The sequence below is a fragment of the Kryptolebias marmoratus genome, linkage group LG4 (genome assembly GCF_001649575.2).
Source record: "Kryptolebias marmoratus isolate JLee-2015 linkage group LG4, ASM164957v2, whole genome shotgun sequence".
NCBI classification, from domain to species: Eukaryota; Metazoa; Chordata; class Actinopteri; order Cyprinodontiformes; family Rivulidae; genus Kryptolebias; species Kryptolebias marmoratus.
Genome location: NC_051433.1, coordinates 18505223 through 18521665, shown reverse-complemented (window position 1 = coordinate 18521665; position 16443 = coordinate 18505223). Strand labels below are relative to the sequence as shown.

The 16443-nt window shown below is 41.7% G+C and overlaps 1 protein-coding gene across 5 annotated transcripts; it reads right to left on the bottom strand.

Annotated features, from left to right (window-relative positions):
• Positions 1–1373: 1373 nt before the first annotated feature.
• zgc:123305 lies at positions 1374–15618 on the bottom strand. 5 transcript variants are annotated; one of them, XM_017422927.3, is made up of 21 exons: positions 15558–15618; positions 13861–13938; positions 11523–11723; positions 11323–11418; positions 10981–11246; positions 10480–10587; positions 10275–10386; positions 9385–10198; positions 8778–8871; positions 8383–8567; positions 8191–8284; positions 8015–8084; positions 7831–7923; positions 7574–7632; positions 6927–7077; positions 6666–6814; positions 6393–6479; positions 5724–5876; positions 4232–4346; positions 3076–3179; positions 1374–2506 (listed from the first exon to the last, which is right to left on the bottom strand). In XM_017422927.3, exons 3-21 carry the CDS (start codon positions 11712–11714, stop codon positions 2356–2358), a joined length of 3093 nt encoding a protein of 1030 aa, XP_017278416.1. In that variant the 5' UTR covers positions 11715–11723; positions 13861–13938; positions 15558–15618; the 3' UTR covers positions 1374–2355. The 5 variants fall into 5 exon arrangements, with proteins under 5 accessions (XP_017278416.1, XP_017278417.2, XP_024863119.1 ...); XM_017422928.3 differs by lacking the exon at positions 13861–13938 and having other exon boundaries at positions 15558–15617; XM_025007351.2 differs by lacking the exons at positions 13861–13938; positions 15558–15618 and adding an exon at positions 12954–13615.
• Between the last annotated feature and the right edge of the window lie 825 nt (positions 15619–16443).

Here is a 16443-nt window from a genome sequence, read left to right as displayed (position 1 = left end):
AATATTTAAATGTTATCTTTTGGGGGGGCAGATAAAATGTCACCAAGAGCCGGATCTGGCCCGCGGGCCTTGAGTTTGACACATGTGCTCTTGGGCCTTAATAGAGGCAGTGTTAAGGTGTAACGTGTCAAATGAAAGGACTTTTTCGAGATTAGTGAGATAAGGCACGCAAATATGGCGTGTTTGCACTGTTTAAATGTCACCATAAAGATCCAGACAGCTTTAGAGACAGGACTGAAGTGTGGACAGTCTTTGTGTGACACATCTGTGTGTGGCGGGGTACAGAGGAGTTGAAACAATGCTCTTCATTCAGTTTGTTGCCTGCAGGATGGAGATGTGGGATGCCAGTTTGCAAATTAAACTGGTACTCATTCCTTCTGCTATTCAGATGCTAAAAAACAAGTGATTTGGTAATTGTTTTCTTTCTGGAGCATGTAAGCATGTGTTTTTTTTTCTCTCTTTCTTGTTAACTTGTGTGTGTGTGTGTTGTCACGAATGTACCTGTGCAACTGAGCGGCTTGTGACCTAAGACATATTTTCCCTATTTAGGCAGTTGGATAAGAAACACTCAATCATATTAATTAAGAGATTCCAGCATCACAGTTTCAGTTAGCATAACTATATTTTACCTTGACAGATTACAGCTGAACTCAGGTATTTCTGCAAACAAATGAGATTATGGAGAAAAAAACTCCTTCCAGCATCTTTACTTTTGAGGCCTTGAGCAAACATAAAGTTTAACACTTTAACACTTTGAAACTACGCAAATATTAAGCAAACCTAACAACTTTTAACTCCTGAAGCACTTATCAAACAACATAATGTAATTGTATATCAATAAAACTAAGCTAAAAAAGATCAAAACCCTTCAACATCGTGTGCCTAACAACAGAGCAATAAATAAAGGTCTTTTTTCTCTCTTTTTAAATAGGTAGAGCTTGCAGACATTGTTTTTTTTTTTTTTTAATTTAGCGCTTATGTCCAATGTTTATTTACCTTCGACGCAAAGGAAGCGCTCTTTGCATTACGGTAACTACGTGACGGTGTGCGCCACCGCGGGAGCGGAGGAGTCGTGCTTTAGAGCCAAACTGTGCTTATTACGGTAACTCCATATCTGTCGGTCCTAGATGATGATTTCGTGACGTCAGTTCGGCTGAATTTCTGGACTAGATGGCTGCTGAATTCATCCAAAATGAAGCTCGGTAGCATCTAGTTTTTACTTTGTGTATGTTGTCTGTGTAAATCGACCATCGAAGACAACCAGGGGTGGGGGAAACAGGAGACTTAGATTTCATTCAGGCTCTGCCGAGCAAAACAAGCACAACACTAAGAAATAATCACAATTTCTAGTGGACTCGGGAGAAAAAGGGGAATATATTTCTGGTAAAAAACCACCAGTTGTTTTATTTTTTTTTTATTGGAAATAAAATATATAATAAAAAAATAACAGTAATAACTAACACTACTCTAAAGGTCAAACACAAGATTAACTGGAATTCATTGGTATTTCTGTGCATTATGTGTGCAAAACAGGAGCAATACCACTTTAGTGTTTGTCCTCATAGCTGAACGCTAAAAACATACACAAATAATAAATAGAACAGTCCATCTCAAAGACGGCGTGGACTAAACCATTTCAAAAGTTCCTCTTTCACACCTGGGATTCCAACTCCGCTTATGTAGTGTACAAATGTTTAAACGATCGTTTCAAACGTGCTACTGGAAAGCACCAAAGGGAGACGAATACCGTGCTCGATCTGTTCGATTCAGCGGTCCTCACGTGGTACAGAAACCACAGAACGGTACTCGACCCCGCAGTCTTGAGTCGGCTGGTGTAAAAATCAAGCTTCTTTTCCAGGACAAATCGTTTTCGTTCGTCTGAATGAAGTGCAACTTCCCAACAACTGTGTAAAAACTAAGGCCAGCACAAATTCCTGCCAGCTCACTTTTCTAGTGCCTATAAAATCGATCAACATCCGAGGAAATATGTCTTAAAACTATTTAGTTTCTTGCTACATGAACTCAAAATTTCACACAGCAGACAAACAGTGCCAGTTTGGATGAAGGCTGCATTTCCTCCAGCTGAAGTAAGGCATAGAACATGTTGACATTTGCACGTTTTAGGCACCAATTGGTGACATAACATATCTTCTAGAAGTACACATCTGACCAATGAGTACCTGGGATAATATTTATATTTAATTTTTTGGCTTCATTAGGGGGTTAGCTGAAGGAGCATCAGTTAGCGTTCAAACGGGCCAGCTCTAGCAAAGGCAGCCATGTTGGCATGGCAAAAATCTGAGAACCTACAGTAGTTTTTGTTTGCGCAAATTTGGGCGTGGAGTTTCGGCGAGTTTAGAGCAGATTGTCCAGGTCCACGTCCGGCAGAGGCTCCTTCCAGTAGGAGAAACTGCTGTACTCGGGACAGTCGAGAATGGAGGAAGCGCTGCCCTCAATGAAGAGCGTGGGGAAGAAATGCTCCACCAGCTCACTGAGGTGATGGTACCTGCACAACACACACACACACATATAAAAACAGGAATGTACAGACCTGATAAGAGCGATTAATATGAGCGCGATCACTCAAAGGCGACTGAAAATATGATTCATATTGTCACACTGTTAATTATTGCCCACCTCCGTAAAGGTTGGAGGTAATGTCTGTTAGCAAAACATCTTATGAACCATAAGGCAAATTTTAACTCAACTTTTAGAACGTAATCACTGGAAGGTTATATCTAAAACAGATTAACTTTGGGAGGCCACCACAGCTAATCGACCTTAGAAAACAAACAGAATAAAATGTCTCTAAGACATAAAGCTAAAACTTGTTGCGGTAGTCACAGAGAGTCGCCTCCAACACATGCTTTGAGCTCAACAGATTACACAAAACTTTGTGAATCTTGTTTCCTTCCTCTGCAGACAAAATCTCAGAAGTTTGCTGGTCGAGTGTTACAGTCGAGCAGACACAAATGACCCCTTTTCCCCCTCATTTAATTAGTTTTAAACACAAGGGTTTATCTCCTTTTCTTTTTTTTTTACTTTGCGTCTGTGTTTACTTGCTCCTACACTTACGAGGACTTGTTGCCTTTAGTCATCTCCTGGATAAGTTCTCCTTTAGGGTTGACGGTGAATATTCTGGCTTCAGACACTCCGACCTGCTTGTAGGCAAAAGCATCCTGCAAAAGAAAAGCCACTTTTACAGAGGAGCTTCAGTGTTAAGTTTCACCTAACATTTACTGTATTTATGTCCAATAACATATTATTTGCACTCATAAAACCTTTACTTTGTATTTTCCTAATATCCACAATTGAAGGAAGACCCAATTCCAGATGTTGTTAAGTGTAAAATCTACAACAACTTTAGAAAATTACTGTAAATTTAATGTTGTTTGTATTTCTTCAGTAAACAGGATCCTTTCTCAGTTGCTCGGGGAAGCTAATATTTCTCTAATTAGTGGTTTAACGTCAGTTTTTCTTCTGTGAATGTATTAAAGGCTGCGTCAGACTGGTCAGCCTACTAATCATCTACCCTGCTTGGAAATAATAAAAATAATATCCTGCACAGACTAGTTTATCAACTGTAAATGATTCCTGTTTTGTTACCCAGCAAGGTCATAAAAAGTGCTGAAAGGCTGATTAGGTTTGTTCATTCGGAGCGACAGGAAGTACCAGCTAAAACTGTTCAAACACCAGATGGCTGCGTTTAATGTCAGCTTGGTGTTGAACCCGCCTGGTGGCTCCCTGTCGATGCTGCTCCCTCGCAGTCCGCTGGATATTAGCATCAGTCAATAGTGTTTGATTCTGCTGGGGACATTTATTGCATTTTTAGCCACTTAAAGCAGAATAAAAGCATAAAATGCTCATTCATATTTTAAAAGCCCTTTTCCTGAGATTATATCTCATCTTACTCCTCTCTTAAACAATCCAGATGTTTTGCAGACTGCTGAACCTACTAACCTCATACTATGGCTCAATAAAGGATTGACAAAGCTAAGAGGTTTATTTGATGCCCAGACTTTACGATCTTTCCAACATTTCCAGCAACAACCTGGCCTGCAGAAGGGTGATTTATTTACATATTTGCAAATTGAACATTTCGTTTCCATAGATCCTGCAGCAGCCAGCTATAACAGCATCTCCCAAGCAGAAATCTTTGAATTTGTAGGAGTCCAAAAAGCACAATGGAGTATTGCACGTATTGTACGAGCCCGTTTGCAGTGCTGCTTACGTTTGTCCTGTTGCCGAAGGCAGCATAGAAGGGCTGGCTGAGTGGGTTGAACAAGTCTCTGATGTCACTGAGACAGGCAATCTTAAAAATCTCTGGTTTCTTCTCTATCACCTCCCTGTGAACAGATGAAGGAGACTTTATTGTCACAGACGTCAGATCTTTTTAAACGTTTGTATCTCTGCATACATGTGTACTGGAGATGCACAGTGGAATCTGATTGTGATCGGGCGGTCAAACACTCAAAAATCCCATCTTTTCTGACCAGCGAAGGCACCACAGCTGGTTGTACAGCAAGTTTTTACTGAGCGGAGAAAACTTGAAGTTAGCCCTGTGCCACCTGTAAGACGTTTCAGAATGAAGTTAGACATGTCAAAGAGAGAGTCCCGCTACAGAGAGGTCTGCTGCAGGCATTCAGACATTTAACACGGAGCACAAAGTTTAGGTCAGAACAAGATCTAAACGATGTAAAGGATTTAGGAGAACAACCCTTCGGTGCGTTTTGTCAGGTCGAAAACCCGAACAATCAGCCCTGTTAAAACAGAGAGGAAATCAGATGTCCTTAGGCAACACTTCAGCAAACTCTTCCTCATGAAAACAGATGAGAGTTTGGTAAATGCTTTGTAGTCGTACGTGTGGAATCGGATACTCTAGAAATGCGATGACGCAGCTGGTTTGCTTTGTTGTGAACAAAAGAACAAGCACAGAAATTTTGATTAGCTTTTCTCTGAATTCTATCAGCAGTTCATTCAGAAAGGTCTCACGGCCTTCCAAACTTAGACCTAACCTCTACCACTCCTGTTAAATCTTATTTCTTACCTACGTTACAAACAGCTGCCTCAGAACACCTCTATCTCTTCTCATAACTCTTCATTTATAGCAGGGGTCTCCAATCCTGGTCCTCAAGGGCCACTATCCTGCATGTTTTACTTGTTTCTCTGCTCCAACACACCTGATTTGAATCAATGGGTGATTAACAGGCTTCTGCAGAACATGAAGAGATGATTTAACCACTGAATCAGGTGTGTTGGAGCAGGGAAACAAGGAAAACATGCAGGACAGTGGCCCTCGAGGACCAGGATTGGAGACCTCTGATTTATAGCATACAAAGCAGCTGCTTAAGGAAGTTAATTATTGAGACAACTTATTAAAAAGAGAACTTCAAAACATCTGACAATTAAATAATTTCTCTTTTCCAAACCAGGACTTAATGTCTCACTAAAATTGTAATAAACAACATAATGGGAATATATATATAATATCTTGCTTAATGTTGAAGCTAATGCTCGATTTTTAACACAATAGCATTTTAAGTCTGTTTGTATGTTTCCGTTCTAGTTGTAGTAATAAAAAGTTTTGACCAGGAGTAACTAAAGTAAGCAAATCTTTGCATTAAAGTGCATTGCAACGTTCTACTTTCCTGATTAGGACTTCAGAAAGGAATTACAGAGGTTTCCTAAAAAACTCAAAGCAGTTCAGAGGGTGTCTGTGTTACCTGTGTAGTGCTGAGAAGAGGCTGCTGGGAGCCAGCAGGACCGGGCCCTTGGGAAGGACGATGCCTTGGTCATTGACCCACTGTAAGTAGCCTTTAGTGATAGCAGCCATACCTATAGCCCTCGCTGAACAGTACAGGAACTTGTAGCCGTTCCTGCAGGGAGACAAACATCAGAACAGGATTCTAATTGAATATGTTGTTCACCTGGCACATGAAGCTCCTTAACAGCTCCTGAACAATTTTATCACTACTTTAAAGACTACATCCAGCATTCACCATTTTCCTTTTCTGTCAGTAGTTTAATTTTTATTTTTAAAAAAAAGAAAAAAACTCAAGAAAATGGTAGAAAGCAGCAAACCGCCTGGCAGTGCAGATAAAACAACAATTAAAGTGACGTTTAATATCAAAATTGAGCAGGAAGGACATATTTATATTTACTTTGAAAGAAAAACAAAACAACTGAATGATTTAAAAGGGTTTTTGTTTTTACCCTTAAGAGTTCTTAAAGCCAATTCATTAATTCTTTCTGAACTGAGAACATCTTTTTTAAAAAAAAACAAGACAAGAAGTCCAGTTTCTCTTTTAAATCTCTTAGGGTTTGTTCTGAGGTGATCATGCCCCACTTAACTGAAAACAACATTTTAAAAATAAACATGTGATATAACATACTGGTGTATTTTGTGGTACAGTTTGGCGATTCCTTTGTGCGTCCAGTCTTTTCCAAACTGAGGTAAAATATGACCCAAAGCATCAGACCTGCAGGAGACGGAGAGTTAAAACTACTAAAACCAATTATTGATTTAAGGTATAGAAAGTAAAAATAGCAAACATACAAATAGTATTTAGTGACTCCACCCAGGAAATTAGAAAGTGTCTGTTAAAGACACATAACTGACAGTTTATCTATATCCTGACACTGTTTTACAAGGGAGCAAGTTTTACTTGGTGATGGTGCCATCAATGTCCGATATGATCACACGATCATCCCAGTTCCACAGGTAGATAGCAGCCTCACAGCGACAGGTCCCCTGGTACTGTGTGGTCACGCTGAACACCACTTGATTGGCTCCTTCACGCAGATTTAGATCCTCCTGGTAAAAGGCAGAAAACGTCTCTGCACAAACTGATAAACCTCTTTAAATAAAAATTGATTTTTTGGGGGGTGTGGAGGGGGCAGTGGAGATAATCGAGTTTATCTCTTACTATCTGTTTAGACGTCAGACGTAGTGATTTGCGATACATCTGGCTGATGGTCTGAGTCACGGTGATGGTTTCTGTGGAAAGGCTGTGAGGGATGACAGCTTTCCTGCCAAGACCAGCTGCCTCGTCACTGTCAACATCATCCAGAGTGGCTCTGAGGAAGCAGCAAAGGGAATCAACACAATATTATCACAGTTAGGACTTATTATTTAATGACAAAAAAAGTCATGTCATGACCACAGCTGTTATTTAAGTAATAGATTATTTTGTACAGTGTACTTGACAAATAAGTGGTACTGTTTGTAAATCTACATACCAACAGAACTGATTGAATTCTAAGTCTCTGTAGATATGATAGTTAGTTTTTATGAGACTAACAGAAGTGGATGAGGTCTATGACAGAATATCTATCTAACACAAACATCATTTTTCTATTTTTTCTGCCTGGGAGCTAAAATACAGCAGCAGCAGTTCAGGTCACAACTTTGTGAACCAGAACTACCAAATAAAGCCCGTACGAGGATTGTGCCGACATTCACAAATGCACATCCTAACAGGACAAAGGAGTGAGACAGCTCTGTACCAGCACGACTACACAAATTCAACTGGATCACAGCGGGTAAATGTCGTCTGATAATGAGGTGACTTACTGAACCGTGGAGGAAGTGCCCGCCAGCTGCTCGTCTTGCTCCTCCTTGGAGTGTTTTTGCTAAAGGAAAAAAGGGAGTTCACATGGTTATCACCTGCTAAGACAGTTTCCGAACAGCTCTAATCTTCTGTGCTTTTACATAAAGCAGCGAACAAGGCCACACCCTGCCAAGTGATTACTGTTTGTAGTCGGTGCAGGTTGAAACATGTAACGTTTCGCTTCATATCCCACTGAATAACCATCAACACGAGCAGCTACCTGGTTGTTGTCCATGTCTCTCCGCCTCCAGGAAAACCACCAGCGTCCAGACTTCTTGGACATCTTGTCCTTCACCAGACGCTCTACTGTACTCTGTGTATGACAAACACAAAATAAAGCTACAAGCTTTTTTTAAATTTATAAGTTAATATCCTATTTTCCTGAATTTAAGAACATAAACTACCTTTGGAAGGTTTTTTTGGAAAGCTGACATTGACAGGATCATCGGAGCAGCCACTGCCCAGTTGTAATAACTAAGATTTAAAAACAAATGAACATAAAGGACATTCAGAATGACAACGTGAGAAACGTCGGATAAGGAGTTATTCAAATTACTTTTAAGAAATTCTTAAATCTTACTTGGAATTTATGCAGATGACAAGACTCGGGTCCTCAATGATTCCAGGATTGTTGATAAAATCCTGGTATGTCACAAGGTGCTCCATAAACTTCTCTGGTGGGAAAGTTTTTAAAATAAATGTGCATCAAGAAGACTCGTCTTTCACTACATTGTTGAGACTGACAACTTAGCACCCAATTACGAACTCTGACCTTTGGTGATCTGGCTGGTGTCGCCTTCTTTTCCACAGAGGGACATGCTGACGTCCATGTAGCAGGTGGAGTCCGACAGGTACTCTGTGCCGCTGTCCATCGCCGCGCTGCCCACTGACTGAGGAGACTGGCTACCCGAGCGGGAGCCCAGATCTGCTCCCGGCTGAAAGGCTCCCTCTGCCTCACTGCAGGCAGGCCAAACAACAGAAATTTAACTCTCATCACCTCAGAGATACTATAATATCAATACTGACTTATTCCAATGTGGAAAGTTATTTGCTAAATGTGTCATGGGTTAGAAAACTGTATTTTGTTCTATAGTTTTCACAATAAAGATCTCAGGAAGTGATTTTACGGCACAGTTTGTTTTTGTCACACTCAAGTTGGAATCTTACATTTTGGGAAAATAAAGTGCAGCCACCTCAGGGCCCAGTGAGGTCAGATCATCCAGGTAAATATCTGTCGGTCCTAGATGATGATTTCGTTTACCTGCAACCAGATAATTAGACAATCGGACAGCAGACGATGACAAAATACTGAAGGCAGTAACTCACTGGGCTGTTAGAGACGAGTCTGTGACTCAGTACTACTTTAGACCTCGCACATTATTTTACTCTCCACCTGCGCCCGCTTTCTACCCACCTTGGAAAACGGTCCCCACGTTCACGATTTAATCTGCTGGACTGAAATGAAGATAGACTAATTTGGACCAGTCTAATGATTGTTGTTCATCTGCTTAGTTTTTAGACATGGACATGTCAAAACACAGGCCTGCAACATAACCAGGATGGGGTTCGAGACACCTGTAATGACTCGCATCGATTGTTTTGAACATGTTCAAAATTCATGACTGCATGCCTCTGCAACTCAAGCAAGAAGACTGAGAACCACCGCAAGTGGTTTAAGACATTTTGGAGACTCTCTAAGCGAATGCCATTTGCCAACTAGCCTCCAGTGAGATAATGGCTTTGAAGAATTAGCTTAAATACAGAAATACTTCACCTTTCTTCTTGTCTTGTTGTTCCGGTCTGGAAGATGCTTCAGAGGTCTTTGCCGAGTTGACCTCGGCATCCTTCCCTTCTGCCTGCACTGCAGTTTTCTCAGAAGGCGATCCTCCGGCTGATCCATCAGTCCCTCCGAGGGAACCGTCCTCATCTCCTCCCTTTGCACAGGGATCTATTCCACTGTCTCCTTCACTGACGGGGGCATCGTTGGCAGACCCCTGTTCTCTCTGCTCGGATAGGACACCCTGGGTTTGCAGATCTGACATTTCTATCCTATTCTGACTCACCCCCCTGGCTGTGCAGTCATTATTTTCTGTTATAATCTGTTTTGGGGTCTCTGTTTTTGCTTTGGTTTCAGTGTCCACACAGTTTTCATTTCCTAGGCCGACTGGATCAGTCACAGAGCAAACATGCTCAGAACTCCCTGTGCCTTCTTTACTGATGTGGGAATCAGTGCTGCTAACTAAATTAGAAGACGAGTCTCTTTTCTCCTCTTGTCCCAGACTACATTCCAGTGAATCTACATCCTCCGATGAAACACAAGACCTGAAGAGGTCACTGTGGGTAGAAAGGTCACAGTGGGAGTTTTTCTCCCGGGAGCCATGACTTGTTTGCATGGAGTAGTTATCTGAAGCAGGGGAGCAAGTCCTCGGCTGTGGTTTCACAACAGTTACACTGCCTACTCTTCCACAGCTGACCACAGCCTCGCAGCCCAAATCAAAGGAGTCCTGCCTCTCGATGGTGCGAAAATGAGAGGCGCCTGAAGGGGGGACGGCCTGCGACTCCGCTGCTGTTTTTTCCGGCAAGCGAACCTGTGAGAGCGAGGACCAGCGATCAGCGTTACTGTACGATCTGACAGCGCTGTACGATCTGTGTGCGTCAGCATACCTGAGGAAAACCTCCCCAGTTCCACTGGATGTGAGGCCCAGGTGAATCTTGGGTTTTAAGAAAAAGCTCAGAGTCGCTTTTCGGAGAGTCTGGCCGGCTGTAGAACACACTGCTGAGGAGGAGAAACACGTACAGGGAGGAATGAAATGTGAAAGAAATCAGGTGATGTCTATCAAACGTGCTAAAAATCCAACACTTTTCTCACTTTTCTGAGGGCGACTGCTCTCCGTCAGAATGTGGATGAGTGTCTCTGGTCGGCAAGAGAACCGGCTCCTCACTCGGCTCCTCGGACAGTGAGTAGTACACGGATTTACTTTAAACACACAAATACAGAACAAACAAAAACATTAACAACCTGAACTCCAAACAGTGAACACAAGTTGTTGTTAGTTCTGACAGGGTTGTCGTCCAGGCAGACGTATTTTTCCAGACAGCTGCCATGTTGAACTTTTGCACCTTCTTCACCAAAATGTGGCCACATCAACACTGATTACGACGTGATCAGCATGAATTTTATAATTAATTAATTAGACAGAGCAGCAGCACGTTTCACGGCTGTGAAGTTCCTGTGCTAACAGGAATTCAAGTTTAATGATCGCCAGAAATGATTCGAGATTGAACCTATTAACATTTGTGAAAATCTATTAGTTTCTTACTTATTTCACCTCACAGAAAAATAAAGGTTCTGTACTTTTCATTAACCGACCTGATTTGCAGCGGTGTGGACAGGTCCCCTGACGTGGGGCTGTCCCACTGAGCTGGATCGGCTTCCCTTTCACACTCCTTGTCTCGGTCTCTTTCCTCTGACGAGGAGCTCGCCTCCTCTCTCAGGTGGGAATCGGAACGCACGCGTTTCCGCCGGCGTTTCTTCCTGCGGGCTCCGGAGCCGGTAAAGGGGGTCCCTTCGGCTGTCTCCTCCGTCTCCTCGAGGACCTCCTGAGGAATCGGGGAGGTGCACAGGTGGGCTGGGACCTGAAACGGAAGGACGAACGGTGAACGGAAACGGAAAAGACTTTGAAAACATTGCTACTTATTTTGGTCGGCTTACCTCCATGTTTTCATTTTGCTCCACAAAAAAGGCCTCCCCATTGTCTCCAAGCTTCATGTGCAGGTCAACCGGCTCTCCGTTTACCTCAATGTCCACCTTAAATTACAATCATGTGTGTAGGAATTACCGAGAGCGGACAGAAAACCATACGAAGCTAGGGAAGAGTACAAGAAACTGAAATAAACAGATGAAACTCTGACTATTTTCTCCTTGGAGCGCAGCACGCCGAGCTTCCCGAAGCGCACGTGAAACGGGGAGCACTGGAAAGAGCCATCAGGCTGCCGCACCACGATGACATCGATCCCTCCGGTGAGAGTGGCGGGGTTCAGGCCCCGGTACAGCTCCTTCACTGTGACGAACACGGTCTCTGCCAACTGGCCCACGATATTCATGGTTTGGGACTAGAAACAACAACAAAAACAAAATCAAGAATTGAGAACTTGCGAGTGCCAGCAAACAACATGATAAAGCTAAAAAAAAGAAAAAAAAAAAACAGCATCTGCTCTACGTTTAGCAATTTCTGCAGTCTGCGGTCGTTTACTTCTTGTTTCCACATTAAGAGTCCACTGTTGCAGAATAATTTAACCCCCCAGCAAAAGTAAAAAACAATTAAAAAAAGAAATAGAACAGAGATACAACAAAGTATATTACAGTTTTATAAAATATGTACAGTATATTTACACATTTGTTTAAGTAAGTGCATTGCTAACAAATTAAAAGAATAAAATACTAAAAAAAAAGAAGAAGGCTCCAACCTTTTGACACAAACTAGCTCCAAAAGAGAAGACTGTCCTGTGAACGACTGGCAGGCGTGTACGCTTTTCTAGAGGTCTGAGTAAACTGTATTGACGTTGTTAATGACTGAAGGGTTAAAGTTCAACAGGAAGAATGTCAGATGAGACTTCCACGCAGGACAAAAGAAACCGTCGACGTCATTTTCATGGTTTATCGCGGTGAGACGGTTCATCAGGTGGGGTTCCAGAGTACACGGCCTCAGTGCGATCTACATTTAGGATCTAAGAGTACATACTGAAGGTTGTTGACGCTTTGATACAGGAAAAAGGAATTAAACTTCTCATTGTATAGTTTTTTTCTCTGCCCAAGCTCTCAACTCGTTCAAAAAGTGGCTCCAGAAAGTAAAGTCCTTGTTAGGGTTGAGATCTGCGTCGCTGGACCGTGAAATTAACCTCTGAAGGATTAAAAAACAAGAGTCTACAAACTCTACCTGGTGTCAAGATTGTTTATGCTTCAAGGACACCAACTCGAATCTGTTACATTGCAACGCCACTGCTGTATTTCAAGAGTAACCTCGGAAGTAAGAAAAAAAACTCATTTTGGAACAAGTTAAAGGCATCAACTCGAAGCTTAGAAGGACTAAAACAATATGCAATGATTTAAAAACTCTATACTGCAAACAAATCAGCACAACAGCAATACGTTGTTTAATTTTGCTTTTAACTATTGTGGTCAACTCAACAACAAGTTGACAAAATTGATCAGAGCCAACAAGATGTGTAAGGATCCATCAGTCCCAAAATAATGACAGGACCTAAATTATCCCCACAAGATGATTGTTTTTTTTCTTGGTCTGTCGCATGTCCAGAGTCTACACGATCAGTTTTAAGTCTTACCCAGAGAGATGGAGGCAGGTGTCCCCTCCTAACCATGCCACGACGCCTCGACCACCCCTCCGCCATCAGCAACGCTACGAAGGGTTTTCCAGCTCCGCAGACCGACAAACTCTCTCAGGTAACTTCACCTCCATGTTTACCCGAGGAACCTCGCGGCTCCCTTCCTCTCGCCTTTTAAGGCCAAGCTGTCAGCGGACGTCACGTTTTCTTAGCCGCGACGCCTCTGAGACAAACTCACAAACGCTTCACGAAGTGGATTCACAGCTCAGCTAGACGGGATTCCTCCACCTGATCGGCGACGGCGCTCCGGCCCCCTCTGCTCTGCCCATCGAAATACACCGATCTATGAGAGAGAGCCCTCGTACATTCACTCACACGCCGATGCTTCCTCTATCTCACGCACTTTCACAAGCACACAGCATATACACACCCCGCTGCCACGCTGAGTTTATACTTTCCCTGTCGCAGCGCACATGACAGCCAGACTGGCAGTTTCTGAAAGGCTCGGACAGGCTTTTTAAACCAACCTGCCGTGAAAACGCACACACACACACAGAGGCAACTGAGTTTCTGGTCATGACCACAGCTCTCTGGGCCATCAGAGATGAGGGGACTCTCTCCAGCAGATAAGCTCCAGTGGTGCTGGAAAATCCAAACATAATCTCATCTAACTGAGAAAGATGTCAAGTGAATAGTGTTCAGATCCAGACGGATCTCACTGCTCAAGCTGCCCACAGAAAGGTAGGCCTCAGTGAACACCAGCGTCAAATAAGGAGATATACGAGAGCAGCTTCACGCTTTGAAGTGTAATACACAACATCCTCATTCTGGCCTGTCGTATGACCTATGTACACTAGAAATGTAAAGTGGTGTTTAACTCCCAGCCCTCTGCTGTGAAATACTCCACCTGTTTTCGTTCATCAGCTGTTTCATTAGAGGATGTTTGAGTGATGGTTGGACAGAACTACCAGGAAGCTGTAGTGTGCTGTGAAAACAGGAAGAAGAAAAGTCTGCTCTGTCTGTGCAGATGGTAATAAAGATAATATTCTTCATTAGTTGCACACGTCAGGATTCTCACCGCTTTTTCAGTTTCAAATGTCCAGACTTTTCAGGTTTAAATGTCTAAATTTTTCAGTTGATTAAAATAATTTGTGATGTTTCAAGCTCCACATTACCAGTAAATGTATACGAAGTTGCTCTGAAACCCAATGGATAACTTATAGTATATCGTATTGTGACTATTTACATCCTGAATTGGTCAGATATTTGCCAGAAATGTATGATTTTAGTGACTACAGGTTGCACAGATCAACAAGGCAATACACAGGATTTTTTATTTGAGTTGCAAATCAGTCAAGAAAAGCCACAATACCCCGCCTATAGAGGAAATAAACCAATAGTTCTTCCTACTATTATACAGTCAGTCATTTCTATATGTGTTAATATTCCTGCCGCCCCATTTTTGTTTTAATCTCTTGTTTAAAGAGAGGCACAAAAAGCAAAATATCAAGCTTGTGGTGAACTAAAAGAAAAAAGAAAGTCAAGACAATGCTGGATAAAACCTTAAACTCAAGGCTTGACGTGGTCGATAAATCGAAAGGCGACATCATGGCGACAAAGTCCATTTTCTGTAGATGCTCAGTGTGGGAAAAAACATTTTGCTTGTGTGAGCAATTTAAGAATTGTATTTACATATTTAAATGGAACAGGGGGGAAAGGAGTCTGGGAATGCAAATATTTTCCATACATGTGATATTTTCTTTTTTTTAATGTTAATAATTATTGTTTTATGCAACAGTACGTCCATTTGTCCTTTGTATGTAGCTACTTTTGGCTTTAGATCCAAAAAATAAACATTTTAACAACTAAAAAGTACCTAAAGTGTGCCATAAAGCCTGGTTTCCACTGGTCAAATTCAGCCAAGTGTTTAAAAGGAAAGCTTGACATAATTTGCCTACAAGGAGGCTCAGGAAGCTGCTCCAAATGCAGTCAGACTCAGCACACTTATCACTTCTAATACCTGTATATTTATTTATTTCATCCAACAGAATTGTATAATTTCAAACATTTGTCACCATTTTTGGCTCAGTACTGAGGAGATCAGTCCCTGCGATCTCACAAAGAAATGACTGAACAACATTCATATACAGAAATAGGTTTTCTGGGCAGATTTTCAAACTATTTCATATAAATTCTGGCAGAGGATGAAGGGCACAGAAACTCCTCTCAATGACAACTTCCGCAACAACTTTATGTTCATTGAAATGACTCCGCTGTCCATACTTTGAACACTTTATCGTTTTAAAGGCGCCAAAACTACAGGAAAAAAACACATAATTTTAAAGAACTTTCTAAACTTTACTTTTGAAGCTTTATTGGCAACTTATATATGGCTAATATGGTTTAGTTTAACAGCGAGGTCAGCTCGCGATGCTCACCTTCGTGACAGAAAAACTTTATTCGAGCGGAGGGTTGAGTAACTAAAAAACGGACAAAACTGAGACAATTTCCTCTCCCTAAACATTTGACATCTTATAACTTCTACATATGTTATACGCGGCTCATTTTGCTTTCAAGTTAATAAAGCTAGGAGGAAAAACTCACCTTTCGGGCTTTCTTTTTAGCTTGTAAAACCGTCCATCTTCCCAATGCAATGCGCATGCGCATGCGCAGGCACATGTCAATCACTCCGCTTGGCCAATCAGAAACTGGGTTAAAAGAACTACCCCGCCTCCAAAGTTAAATAGTAAACAAAGCGTTTAAAGAAGCGTGTCAGGCCCCCGGTGAGGGGTCAAACTGTGGTTTTTTTTTCTGTATCTGTAGTTTTCAGAGGCAAACGTTGATGCTTCTGGGTGCTTAGTCAAATTTAAACCCGTAAAAGTTTGAATACAAAATCTTTGATACAGACAGTTAAAAACACCCACAAATTTCATACAACACTATAAATGTAAGAGCATTTTGAACTGATTTAATGAATGCTTTCATCATGCTTCTTGCCATCTAATAGGTTTTATACTTCCAATGATATCAAGATAAATTAATTTAAAACTGTAACTGCTGCTAGGGGAAAGTGTGTTTAAAATACTAGTGCATATCTCATTTTTTGAGCAGACCCTGGCCCCATCTTGCAGAACGTAATGTGGTATAATTGCATAAAGCTGCTCCTCTTCTTAAGGTCTAACTCTGCTACTTCGGCACAGTTTAGAAAGGATTAGTGGAAGGGCGAACATCTATTTAAAAACCTTGTAAAAATATTTTACCTGGTATTTTGATATTTTTGATTTAAAAAAAAATAAGCATACGTACAAGTTCATGATGTAGGACGAAATAAATAAAACACAATAAGAGCCTTTACGAATGAGTGTGTAGTCATTGTTTTTGCATGGTCTCAGGCTAACAAAGTGGTAACCAGTTTTGTCCACTAGATGGCGCCCCTGCGCTTCCGCAAATCCTAAAACAACATTTGTTTTATCGTAGAAAAAAAACTCCA

Excerpts from the sequence above, each read along its gene's own strand:
- zgc:123305 (XM_025007351.2), bottom strand. The coding sequence starts at position 13,019 with ATGGCGGAGGGGTGGTCGAGGCGTCGTGGCATGGTTAGGAGGGGACAC. Across the intron at positions 6,480-6,665 it reads ATTGATGGCACCATCACCAA|GTCTGATGCTTTGGGTCATA; the intron begins GTAAAACTTGCT and ends CGTCTCCTGCAG. Across the intron at positions 3,180-4,231 it reads CCTTCGGCAACAGGACAAAC|GATGCTTTTGCCTACAAGCA; the intron begins GTAAGCAGCACT and ends TTTCTTTTGCAG.